The following is a 13,653-nucleotide window of genomic DNA, read 5'->3' as shown; positions in this document are numbered from 1 at the left end:
CATCCCACTGCCACTACCTGCTTGAGGCCCCACCCTCTCTCCCGGGTACTGTACCTGCTAAAGAGAAACTTGTCTCTTTTTTTTTTTTTTTGAGACAGAGTCTCACTCTGTCACCCAGGCTGGAGTGCAGTGGCGTGATCTCAGCTCACCGCAACCTCTGCCTCCCGGGTTGAAGTGATTCTTCTGCCTCAGCCTCCCAAATGGCTGGGATTACAGGCATGCACCACCATGCCCAGATAATTTTTGTATTTTTAGTAGAGACGGGGTTTCACCATGTTGGCCAGGCTAGTCTCAAACTCCTGACCTCAGGAGATCCACCCGCCTTGGCCTCCCAAAGTGCTGGGATTACAGGCGTGAGCCACCAGGCCCGGCCGATTTATCTCTTTCATCCTCCATGCTGCCGAGGCAGCGAAGTGATGCCTGATGCTGCCACTCTCCTGCACAAACCCCTTTGGCGGGTCCCCATTGCCAGGGGCTGAGTTCCATCTCTGACATTTATTGTGAGCTCTCCATTTTCTCACCCCTACAATACGTGTAATAATAAAGTGTCCTGCAAGGGGTCATGGAGATGGAGCGACCTCCTGCCCACCTCTTGGGATTCTGTTTCTCACTCTGTACTGCTCGCCAAGCCACAAATGTGCCTCCATCCACAGAATTTCTTTGCCTCAAATGCCTCCTCCTTCTCCAACTTCTCCGCCTGCTCGGCCCCTCCCTATAAAGAGGACCTTTCCTGGGGGCGCGCACTGGCTCGTGCATAGAATTCTAACACGTTGGGAGACTGAGGCGGAAGGATCCCTTGAACTCAGGAGTTTCAGATCAACCTGGGCAACATGGCAAGACCTGGTCTCTGCTAAAATAAATAAATAAGTAAATAAACAATAAAAATTAGCCAAGTGTGGTGTCACACACCTGTGATCCGAGCTATTTGGAAGACTGAGGTGGGAGGGTTATGGGAGTTGGAGGCTGCAGCGAGGTACGATTGCATCACTGCACTTCAGTCTGGGTGACAGAGTGAGACCCTGTCTCAAAAAAAAAAAAGAGGGTTGTTCTGTCCCCCAGCTCACCACTTGCTCTGGCCTTTTCAGTCCACCTTTTTCTCACCCACAAGTCATAGAAACCCATACAGAACAAAGATGGCTGATAATAACTCACCCCAAAGCATTCATTCATTCAACTAGTATTCATTGAGCATCTACTACATTCCAGTCCCAGCTTTAGGTGCTGGGGATAGAGTAGTAAACGGAACAGGAAAGACACCCACCATCATAAAGCTCATAGGCTAGTGTGTGTGTCGGGCGGGAGTGGGTGGGGAGAATACATTCGTGAACGAATGAAGAAATACAATACACAGTATGGAAGATGCCAGGGACTGCCGTGGAGAAGAAGCAAGGAAGTAGGGACAGGGACTGGTCCTTTTGGACTTAGGTAAGCCCTCACTGAGAAGGTGATGTTGGCACAAAGATCCAAAGGAGGCGAGACACCTGTGGGCAAAGCATTGTGGGCAGAGGGAACAGCATGTGCCAAGCCCCCGAGGTGAGCATGTGCGTGGCGTGTTCCAGGAAGACCGAGGAGCCCCTGGGGCTGGAGCCAGAGGAGAGAGAGTCTTAGGAGATGGGGAGGCTGGGGGGTATCGGCGAGCCAGTTCCCGTAGGGCCTCCTGGGCCATTTGTGGAACTTGAGGATAGGAGAGGATGTGACTGACCATGGTTTCAAAACTCCCTCTGTTTTTGTTTGTTTGTTTGTTTTGAGATGGAGTCTCGCTCTGTCGCCAGGCTGGAGTGCAATGGCGTGATCTCGGCTCACTGCAACCTCCGCCTCCTGGGTTCAAGCAATTCTCCTGCCTCAGCCTCCTGAGTAGCTGGGACTACAGGTGTCCGCCACCACGCCCGGCTAGTTTGTTGTGTTTTTAGTAGAGATGGGATTTCACCATGTTGGCCAGGATGGTCTCAATCTCTTGACCTCATGATACACCCGCCATGGCCTCCCAAAGTGCTGGGATTACAGATGTGAGCCACCGTGCCTGACCAAACGCTCCCCTCTGGTACCGTATTATAGACCGGACTGGCCACAGCAAGGGTGGCCACAGGGTCTGGTTCCGAGGTGAGTGCAGTCATCCAGGGAAGAGAAGATGGTGGCTTGGCCCAGGGTGGTGGCAGTGGAGGTGATAATGTGATAACCTGCTTTTTGCCAGCTATAACTAACTCTCTCTTTCTCAGACTAAAAGCTGTTCAGGCTTTGTGTTAGCCGGACAGACTCCATCTTAGCTTCTTCATTTTAGTTATTTTCCCACCATTCAGTATGTAACTGTAGTATGTAGCTGGGGCGGGCCGACACTGGGCACCTCCAGGAATGCATTTGTTGATAAGAGGCCGAGTTAAATGGTACCAGCAGAGCCTGGGAATGCAGGTGCTGTCGCGCGCCCAGAGCCCCCATATCTGTAAGTTGTGTGTCTTTCATGACAGCTCTACCCCTGGCACCTGGCACTGTTTTATTTCTCATGTACTAGTTTACCTTTTAACTTTTCGCTTACTCTGCTTTTGTGAAAAATTTGCTTCAGCCAAGTTCCCCCTCCCTTTTAAAACTAGGGTGTAAAAGACCACATAACTTTCTTAGGGGCCGAGAGAATTTTGGGTGTTAGCCACCTCTCGGTCGCCGGCATAATAATAGACTCATAATTCAATCTCACAGTGTGGCACATTCCTCGACTTGCTCAGGTACAAAAATAAGTGGCTGGATTCTGACTGTACTGGGGAAGTAGTGCCCACAGGACCTGCAGACAGGTTACACGTGGCAGGGGTGGGGGTGTGAACGAAACAGAAGTCTCAGGCTGGGGCAACTGGGGGAATAGAGCTGCCATTTACAGGGTGGGGGGAAGGGGAGAAGGTTTCAGTGAAGACAAGGGGTTTGGGGAGGATGGGGAGAAGGATGGTCTGTTTGGGACATAATGAATTTAAGATGCCTAGGGGACACCCCAGTGTTGAAATCGAGCTGGCAGCGGGACAGATGCTTCTGGAACTCAAGGGGAAGCCCAGAAAGGCTGGATGGTGCCCTGTGCTCTGCAGAGTTAATGACTACATGAACTCCTAACCTCAGACCTGTAGCTGTTCATCAAGAAATGCAAAGGAAATAAGCAATTAGGGTCTAGTTAATTGGGGGCTGCTAGTCCAGGAGATGCTCTGCCCCATCCCCACCCTCAGGAGAAGCTGGGACTGGCTGTGAGGCAGTTTCTGAAGGGCCCTGTCACTTATGCTAACATCAGTTGTGCCAGGCCGGGCACAGTGGCCCACACCTGTAATCCCAGCACTTTGGGAGGCCGAGGCGGGCAGATCACTTGAGGTCAGGAGTTCCAGACTAGCCTGGCCAACATGGTGAAACTCCATCTCTACAAAAAATACAAAAATTAGCTGGGCATGGTGGCGCATGCCTGTCATCCCAGCTACTTGGGAGGCTGAGGCAGGAGACTCACTTGAACCCCAGAGGCAGAGGCTGCAGTGAGCTGAGATCACACCACTGCACTCCAGCGTAGGCAACAGAGTGAGACTCCGTCTCAAAAAGAAATAAAATTGTACCAGATCCTCTTTTTGAAAAACCAAAGGCAAGGGGTATTGGTTACTGACAGTGTGGCTTTCATAACCAAATCCACTTGGCTCAAAGGCCATGTCTGTCACTGGAGAGGGTCTGGTCTGTTGAGCTGTCACTGAGCAAATGACAGAGTCCAAGGAAAAGGCCTGCTTTCAGAGCCAATTCCTGGGTGCAATCCAATTTTGGACTGATTTTTTGTGTTTCTTTTCCTCCTAGACTCCCCTCCCCAAGAAAGCATTTGTCTGTAGACAGCCTGGAGTTCTGAGGTACCAGATCCTTATGGAAATGAACAGAGAAAGAAGGAACGACAAGTGTTTTACAGAAAAAGCTGTCACCAAAGGAGAAGCAACATGGTAGCTGCAGTGCCGCACAAGGATTTAATCACCAATGAACTGGAGAACAAAAGCATTTTTCACCATAGCCTATTGTGATGGCAAAAACCGCAAATACTTTTGCACCAACCTAATAGTATCATACTGGAAAATAGCATTGTTGGAAGGAGAACAAGGGAAAAACCTCAGCCTCTAAAGGAAAAATAGTGAAAGATTTCGATTATGTGGTTGCATACTTTTCTCCCTGCTTGGATGGCTTCTGTGATTCCACCACACGTTACATGAGACATCTGCCAGTCACCAATCTTAGATTTATGCAATATGGGCTCATTTGCCCCTTGGTCCATTTGCCCCTCAGTTTTCCTCTGCTGGGGAAACCCTTGTTGCCACAGCATGAAATTTCAAGACATGTCTATTTCTTGAAATGTACCTTGCAACCCACAAGGAAAGGCTGCAGTTTGGTCTTAGATACACACAGGAAAGACTAGTTTGGTCTCTTTGATTGGATATCACCAACTACAGAGTGTTCTTTCCCATGGAAACAGATGAAGCCGAGGAGAAAAGCATAAAATTATGAATGATTAAAAATGGTCTGTAACCAGCTTCCAATCTACTTGAGAAACAGGAGGGACGCAGCAGGCTGCAATAACATCCCTCTCGTGAAAGAAAAAGAAGGAAATTGCTTCTGGTGTGAAAGTGTTACTATTTTAGGCGACAGTCATATTCATGGGTAAATCTGTTATCCGCACAGGCTTCAGACACAGATGAACCTCAACGACGACGTATGCTACGTGAAAGACAAAAGACCACATGCTGTGTGATTCCACTGAAATGAACTGTGCAGGCCTGGCAAATCTTTACAGACAGAAAGTCCATTTGTGGTTGCCCAGGGGCTGGGGGAGGGAGGGGACAGGGAGAATGGGGAGTGAGAGCTTCATGTTTGGGGGATGAAAATGTTCTAAAATTAGATTATGTGCTCCACAAATCTGTAAATATACTTAAAACAATCAAACGATAGACTTTTAATGGGTGAATTTAAGAGCACATAGATCACGTCTCAATAAGGCTGCTTTAAAAACAACCCTGCAGTCCCTGATGGTAACACAGTCACCTATAAGTTGGGGCTGAAGGACTTTTTTTGTTTTTATATGATTAACATGACCAAGTAATGAAGTAAGATATTTTAATAAGATGGATGTTCTAAAAATCATTATTGGCATTGAATCCAATATGTGCAGTGTAAGAGAAATAGAAGCCTGACTCTTAGAAGACACGGGAAGTGCCTTACTACGATGCTGTGTGCTCTCCCAAATGAACCTTCACGCAACGCCTAAGTGAAGACAATTCTTCTACCTCATCTCACCGTAATGAGGAGACACTGCCACCGAGGAACGGAAGCAGAGGAGGGTAAATTGGACGAAGAGGCTTTGTCTTCAGGTTCCCAGCTGTGCAATGGATCACATCTTTCCCATATATGGGGGTCTTATGCATCTCCACCTGGATAATACGCTGGTTAAGTGCAGCGATTGTGTCCTCTGTCCCCTGGAGCATCCCTCTGGCTCAGGGTAGGGCACACAGTAAGTTACCAAGCCACAGTAGCTATTTTTGACTGGCTGCTTTCCTTCCAAGAGGTGTTAAAGGCCTGGGTTAGGTGGGTAAGATCATTTAAGCTCCCCAAGCTTTCCCACTGGCCCACGTTGCATCCACCTGGAGAGACGATGTTCTCTGCTCTTCATGGACATTTCTGGAGCTCCCTAGCCATGCACAAAGATTGGTAAACTTCAGAACACAAAAGAGTGCCATCCTTCATGCCTCCTGCCAGCCTGTCTTTTATTACTGATAGCTACTAACTGGGCAGGTGTAATTTTAAAATGCATTGGTAAACTTTTTTTTTTTTTGAGACAGTGTCACTCTGTCACCCAGGCTGGAGTGCAGTGGCACAATCTCAGCTCACTGCAACTTCTGTCTACTGGGCTGAAGCAATTCTCCTTTCTCAGCCTCCTGAGTAGCTGGGATTACAGGCATGCGCTGCCACACCTGGCTAATTTTGTATTTTTAGTAGAGACGGCGTTTCTCCATGTTGGTCAGGCTGGTCTGGAACTCCCGACCTCAGGTGGTCCACCTGCCTCAGACTCCCAAAGTGCTGGGATTGCAGGCATGAGCCACCGTGCCCCGCTCATTGGTAAACTTTTCTAGGACTGCTTCCCATGGGGGTGGGGAGGTCACAGAACGGGGTTGTTAGACTCCGCTGTGGAAGCAACAAAGATCCGCCCTGCATGTCAAGTTCTTACACGGTGTTTGCCCCTAGCAGATAGTCAGGGATGAGTTCTTGAATGAAGGGACCGAGGAATGAATGAATCTCCATGCGAATCACAAAGAAGAGAAATCTGAGAGTGAGCCTGGAGGGTGTCTGAGAACCAGGAGTATTTAGATCTAAGCCTTGACACAGTCTGCTTAGATTTTCTTGCTAAGGAAGGAGGAGGGGTCAAGGAATAAAGGAGAAACAACGAAGCATCTTAAAGTGCTCAGAGTTCCCGGGACAAGTTGTGGACTATTAATTGCAAGGGAAAAAAAATCACAACAGACAATGGGTTTAAATGATCCCTACTTAGAAATATACCTTATGGTTTGCAGAATGACCTTGGAATTATATTGTCACCAGTCTTTCCAAATACTGAGAAATGTGACTTAGTAACAAAAGTCATCAGCCTGGGAAACATGGTGAAAACCTCTCTCTACAAATACAAAATATTAGCTGAATGTGGTGGTGCATGCCTGTAGTCCCAGCTACTAGGGAGGCTGAGGCAGGAGGATGGCTTGAGCCTGGGAGGTTGAGGCTGCAGCGAGCCGTGAAACCAAGAATTCTGATTCTACTTGTGTGAGTTTCATTGTGTTTGTCTACCAGGTCATTTGCAGAGCAGCGAGACCTCCTTCTTCCTGCTTTTTAATTTATTGTCTATAACACACACAAATACACGATATCCACAAAGAAGACAGTCAACCAATTTCTAACATCTAGATGTACCTGAGAAGAAATTCTGAGCAGATGTATACTTGAGAATTGAGAGAGGCATGAAAGAATATTATTTCAAAGATGAGGGGGAATTGGAACTGGATGACATTTTAGAGATTTGCCCTTAATTTTTCCTAATTGAAGCACATCACTTCCGCTAGGCTCATATTTAGAAACTGTTAAATGAGTGAGTGTATTAAGTCTCCAGGGCTTCCTGACTCTCAGTTGGATTATGTTTTTTATTAGATTCCAGTGGTACTGGGCATGTTACATTAATCCATATTTAAACTAGGGTGACCTTACGTCCCGATTTGCCCTGATGGTCCTGGGTTATACCTGTTGTCCCAGCAGAATTATTAATAGTGTCCTCCTCCATTGTCAATAGCGTTCTGGTTTGCAATATTAAATTCTACAGTCACTCCAACTTTGACTCCTAAAACGTTTCCAGAATATGCCGTACTTTCTCATTCATTGTGGCAACTTAGGGCTATTTTATTGATTTTTGAGACCCATCTTTCTTTCCGTCGAAATTTAAGCATCCTTTGAACTTTAGAAGGCTCCTCACAGAAGTGGAAAGCCATCTACATAAAGACAACTGTTATTCATTAATAACACATATTAGTTAATTAACATGTTGCTAATTAATAATATTTTCATTATTCAAGTTATATTCCTGTTTATCAATGATATTAATTAAATTACATGTTAAGTATGCAATGAATGTCAATGGTTGAATAGCACATACCTTCATAGCCAAAGAGAAGTAATAACAAAAAGCCTTCTATCTTGCGTGGCATCTTCCCGTCGTCCTCAGTCGAAGCTCTACCTTCCTGAACTGGAGAGCTGGGCCAGGAGCAGGGGATTAAGTTGAGCCCTGGCCTCGTTAAGCATCTTATTCCATTTAGTTCTTAGGTCTTGGGCTGAGCCCCATCAAGTTAACCCACAGAGTTACCTGCCTCAACAAGAAAGTCTCATGGAAGATACTAGCATCAGCTGAGATTGGGTTTGTGAGGAAGGTACTTTTCATTCTTTTTTTTTTTTTTTCTGAGATGGAGTTTCACTCGTCACTCAGGCTGGAGTACAATGGTGCGATCTCGGCTCACTGCAACCTCTGCCAACCGGGTTCAATCTAGTGACCTGCCTCAACCTCCTGAGTAGCTGGGATTACAGGCACCCGCCACCCTGCCTGGCTAATTTTTGTATGTTTAGTAGAGATGGGGTTTTGTCATGTTGGCCAGGCTGGTCTCGAACTCCTGACCTCAGGTGATCCACCCACCTCAGCCTCCCAAAGTACTGGGATTACAGGCGTGAGCTACCGCGCCTGGCCCATACTGTTTTCATTCTATCTTTAATGTAAGGGAAGCAATGGAGGGAGATAGGAACTAGAACCAGAAGTCTCAGGTCTTCGTCCTTTCTTCCCCATCATCTTCTAGGGGGCAACCTTGAACAATTTCCTGCCAAATAAGCATTAGCATTCTCAAATTGTATGAAAATGTCATGGATTCCCCTCTTTGAAAGCAACTAGGCATCATGTGCACACCTATTCACTCAGGAAGAGGCTAAATTTGGTGGTGGGAGGACAGTTACACAAAGCTGTGCATTGCTGCTTATAACAGCAAATTGGAAACTATCTAAATGGCCAAGGTTAGGGGCTGGTTAAGTAGGAGATGAACGCAGCCAGTAGGGTTAAGAGCACAGACTGCCAACCCAGACTGGGTGCAGATTGCAGCACTAGCACTCTACATTGTGACCTCAGGGCAAGTTATTAACATCTCTGTGCCTCAATTTTCTCCTCTGTAAGATGACGATAATAATGTCTACTTTCTCTTTTTTTTTTTGAGACGGAATCTCACTCTGTCGCCCAGGCTGGAGTGCAATGGCGCGGTCTTGGCTCACTGCAACCTCCGGCCCCTTGGTTCAAGCGATTCTCCTGCCTCAGCCTCCCGAGTAGTTGAGACTACAGGCGCTTGCCACCATGCTGGCTAATTGTTTTGTATTTTTAGTAGAGACAGTATTTCACTGTGTTAGCCAGGATGGTCTCAATTTCTTGACCTCGTAATCCACCTATCTCGGCCTCCCAAAGTGCTGGGATTACAGGCGTGAGCCACCATGCCCGGCAATAATGCCTACTTTCTAGTCATTTTGAGGCTTTCACGAGATCATATATACAAAATACTTAGCACAGTGCTAGACATAGTTAGCTATTATTTTTACATCACCATTCAGAATAAAGTTGATAGGAGGAAAAGGGGCGTTGTTTAATAGGTATAGAGTTTGAGTTTTGCAAGATGAAAACGTTCTGGAGATCTGTTTCACAACAACGTGAATATACTTCACACTACTGAACTGTATACTTAAAAATGATTAAGGTGGGCTGGGCGCGGTGGCTCACGCCTGGAATCCCAGCACTTTGGGAAGCCGAGGCAGGAGGATCACTTGAGGTCAGGAGTTTGAGACCAGTCCGGTAACATGGTGAAACCTCATCACTACCCGAAATACAAAAATTAGCTGGGTGTGGTGGCAAGTGCTTGTAATCCCAGCTACTTGGGAGGCTGAGGCAGGAGAATCGCTTGAACCCAGGAGGCGGAAGTTGCAGTGAGCCGAGATCGTGCCACTGCACTCCAGCCTGGGTGACAGAGCGAGACTCCATCTCAAAAAAAAAAAAAGTTTAAGGTGGTTTTAAAAAAGAATAAAGTCGATGAAGTGATTGTAGTAACAGGGAAGGAGTTATGATCTTGAGTTAGAAAAATACACAAATTTCTACACTGCTAAGGATGCACTACTAGGTTGAAAAATGCAGAGAAAAATACTGAGTGCTCCTTCCTATTTTAGTTTTTTGCTACCACCATCCCACCATCCCACCATGGCTTACACCCTCATTCCTCTTGTCAAAGATAAAAAAAAACCAATATTTAAACAAATAACAAACTCCCCAAACGAAACTGTAATGAAATAGTAAAGAGGAACAGAAAGAAACTAGAGAAACGTTTGCTCGTTCAACCAGTATTAATTGAATGTCTGACATTTATTTTATACTGTGTATGAACTCTATTACACAAACTCTACTGCTGCACTAAAAAGGACAGTGTTTTTTTTTCTTGCTCTGTGCATCAAAGCGTAATGAAAAATAGAACTTTTAATCAGTCATAATCATGATCAACCTTTAATAATTCAGCTGCTGTATATTGCCTGCCACATTTTAATTGGAGGTTGGGGGGGCGGCCCTTGCTGACTTGCAGGCAAAAGGCAGCGCCAGGTGCATCCCTGAGCGCCCGATTTTCCAAGGCCGCCCCTGGGTACTGGAAGGAGGGGATGGGTAGGGCCCAGCCGGATCGGGGGCACCGGATCGGGTCTAGGACTTCCCCCGGCTGCTGCCCTTCGCTATTTCTCAGGTGGGACGATGGTGGCAGCGACCTTGTGGGATAGGAGAGGGTATCTGTCATTTCACTTCTGCGAGATAAACATGCCAAAAAATTTAAAAAGAAAAAAAGGACAAAGAAAAACATTTCATTGTGTTTTTCTTTTTTTAACCGAAACATTTAAGGGATTTTAAAAGCCAAAAGAGCCGATTTACGGCTATGGTTCCACTGGGGCTCGAACCCAGGACCTTCTGCGTGTAAAGCAGACGTGATAACCACTACACTATGGAACCTCCGTGAACGAACTTGTCGTTGGAACTTTATTCACCACAGCGGTTTCAGCCTCTCCGCCGGAGCCCCGCCCCTCCACCGTGACCCCGCCCCTAAGGCGCGGAGTTTGCAGCGGCTCCCGGCGTCTGGCTCCCGCATTTGGGCGGCTAGTCTTTCCTGCCCGTCAGAGTTGCGGCCCCTGGGACCAGGGCAAGGCCGGGGCTCTGGCCGACAGCGCCTCCCCGTCACCAGTCCCCAAACTTTCCCTCAGCCGAGGCGCCGGCTGGGCGGCCCGGCGGCCGGAAGTGCATCCTGCTCGGGCTCGGCGCCCCTGGCAGCTCCCTCCGCCCGCGAGGGCCTCGCGCCTTCCCATTTTCCCCACCGACAAACTGAGCCTCGGCCCCCATCCCCGGCCCACTTGCCCGTCGGAAGTCAGAACGTCGCCTCCGGAGCAGGGAGGACAGGGGCAACCCTTGGAACCAAGTCAGGCAGCGCAGGGGATGGGAGTGGGCCGGGGGCACTTTTGCGTTGGCGTCTGGCTTGCCAGGGTTGGAAAAGGCTGCTGGTTAGCGGGCTCCTTGTCCGAGGGTGTGGATCTCTTCCCGCTCCCCTGCCCCTTCCCACGGCCTTCTTCCCCTCCCGAAGCCAGGCCTAGCGGGGGGTGCAAGTGGCAGGGCTTCCGTTGGGTCCCCTTGGTCTAGGGCTGCGGGGGTGGGGTAGGGGGCGAAGAGGTGTAGACCGGGCCATCCCTCTATGGCTTCCAGGGAGGCAGCGGCCCTGGCCACGTGATTGAGGGGCCCAGTGTAAAATGAAGATGCCAGGCCCCTCGTTAAGTTCTTGAAAATTTCACACGGTAACTGCTGCGCATTCAACCAGTCACGGGGCTCCTTGACCCTACTCAGGTCCTGGCCCTGACTTGCTTGCAGGACTGTGGTCTAGGTAAGGGGCTGGGACCCTCCATCACAAAGGGTGCTTCTTGATTTTCATCATCAGTGTCATTTGCCTTCTTCAGGGCTTCTGGATGGATCTGCATCACCACCCTAGGATTGCTCACCATCCTCAAGCTTGAAAACCCACCTATAATCGTTTGTGGGGGGCGTCTTTAAGCACTCAGGTGAACTTGGTCTGCAGGCGGCAGCTGTCCTTTTCATTGGATCTTCCGCTGAGGTCGGTAGGTTGATAAAGTGATACTGATTTTATGGCAGGAACTCCCTTCAGCCAACTCCTGTCTTCAGGGAAGGACCTGGAAGAAACCAGATGGGTGCAGGGAACACTAATGGGTCACAATCTAGATGTTCATCTTGATTTGGCCACTCATGAGCTGGGTACTTGAGCTAGTCAGTTCACGTCCCGTCTCCGTCTCCTCCTTTGTGAAATACAAGGATTGGACTAAACACCCCACTTTCACCTCTGGGTCTCAATGTTATGCCCATCTTCCAGGTAGGAAAACGGAGGTAGTTATCTGCAATGTAATTTTACCCCCAGAAATAGAGGCAGGCCAGCTAGTGTGTGGGTTTTCTAGTACCCGCTTCCCGATGTCCTCAGTTAGCTCCCTCATATTCATCATGGGGCCCCTTCCAGTCTGCTTTTGTGGTGAGACATTTTCAGAGGCCTCTCGAGCGCTTGAGGCCTAGATTGTGGGCTACCAGATGACCAGGAGTAGCCAGCCACCAGCCCGAGGATGCATTCGTGAGAGTTCCACGTTTCCCGCTAGTCAGCAAGCCTCAGGACTCCTGGGAAGCCTGATAATAAGTATATCCCACCTGTTTCCAAACCCCTAGCAGTCCAGAACACAACTGCCAGGAATTGGCCCTAAAATTACACCCACTGGTTGTGTTTTGGTGTCTCTAGGAAGTGCTTTGCTCTCCAGCCCCCTCCCACCCTCCCCCCACCGATTTTTCTGTCCGCTCCTGGCTATAGAGACATGTTTGCTAAGTGCAAGCTTTGACCAAGTTCTCACACTTAACCTCCTTGTAGAAAAGAAGCTGGTGTCCCTCTGTTGCATGCAACACAGGTGTCTGCCATTGGTAAAAAACTCTTGTTTCTTTTCTCCATTCCAGGAGGGAGACTGTTCTATTCTCGATCTGTGGCCCAGACTGGAGTGCAGTGGCTCTATCTCGGCTCACTGCAACCTGTTCCTCCCGGGTTCAAGCGATTCTCCTGCCTCAGCCTCCCAAGGAACTGGGATTACAGGCGCCTACCACCACACCCAGCTAATTTTTGTATTTTTAGTAGAGATGGGGTTTCACCAGGTTAGGCCAGGTTGGTCTCAAACTCCTAACCTCAAGCAATCCACCTGCCTCAGCCTCCCAAAGTGATGTGATTACAGAAGTGAGCCACCGCGCCTGGACTCACAATCTCTTAGTAGTAAAATGCAATATGGTTTGTAAAGCACTTTCTCCTACATTCCTGGGCCACAGGCCTGTGAGGTTGCTGTGGCAGGTATTATGACCTTCGTTTTTTAGCTGAAGAAATTGCAGCTGAAGCTTGAGTGCCTTGCCTGTGACTGGAAGCAGGGCTGGGAAGTCACAGGGCTGGACTCGGGTTGGGTCTTCTGATACCTGAGTGGCTGCGGGAAGCCCACGTTCATGAAGGCCTCGTGTTGTTCCTGAAAGAGTGCCGTTGGTCTCTTCTGTTTTGTTTGCATGCCAGTGAGGAAATGGATCCTTTTCAAAACAATCTTTTGTAATTTTTTTTTTTTTTTTGAGATGGCGTCTCGCTCGGTCACCAGGCTGGAGTGCAGTGGCGTGATCTTGGCTCACTGCAACCTCTGCCTCCCAGGTTCAGTCAGCCTCCCGAGTAGCTGGAACTACAGGCACGCGCCACCACACCCAGCTAATTTTTTTTTTTTTTTTTTAGTAGAGATGGGGTTTCACCATGTTGGTCCGGATGGTGTCGATCTCTTGACTTTGTGATCTGCCCGCCTCAGCCTCCCAAAGTGCTGGGATTACAGGCATGAGCCACTGCGCCCGGCAATCTTTTGTAATTTTTAAACAAAGTCCCCAAAAGTAGGAACTGAAGCTGAGTGGGGTGGCTCACTCCCAGCACTTTGGGAGGCCGAGGCGGATAGATAAGTTGCGGTCAGGAGTTCAAGACC

At 48.4% G+C, this 13,653-nt stretch overlaps 1 protein-coding gene and 1 non-coding gene across 2 annotated transcripts in view; both read right to left on the bottom strand.

Moving 5' to 3' along the window:
• Positions 1 to 7,764, bottom strand: part of RS1 (retinoschisin 1) — a 29,547-nt gene extending 21,783 nt beyond the window's left edge. Inside the window, exon 1 of the mRNA XM_012434229.2 lies at positions 7,673 to 7,764. Within this exon, the coding sequence (XP_012289652.1) occupies positions 7,673 to 7,724 (52 nt within the window). The 5' untranslated portion in view covers positions 7,725 to 7,764. The remainder of the gene's footprint in view (positions 1 to 7,672) is intronic.
• A 2,742-nt stretch (positions 7,765 to 10,506) lies between these two features.
• Positions 10,507 to 10,579, bottom strand: TRNAV-UAC (transfer RNA valine (anticodon UAC)). The gene has a single exon. It is a non-coding gene; the product is annotated as a tRNA-Val (tRNA).
• Positions 10,580 to 13,653: the final 3,074 nt, after the last annotated feature.

This window comes from Aotus nancymaae, unplaced genomic scaffold, assembly GCF_030222135.1.
Source record: "Aotus nancymaae isolate 86718 unplaced genomic scaffold, 86718_ANA_hifiasm-v0.15.2.pri h1tg000058l, whole genome shotgun sequence".
Lineage (NCBI taxonomy): Eukaryota > Metazoa > Chordata > Mammalia > Primates > Aotidae > Aotus > Aotus nancymaae.
The sequence above is the reverse complement of the archived record's forward strand: the minus strand, read 5'-3'. Positions and strand labels throughout refer to the sequence as shown.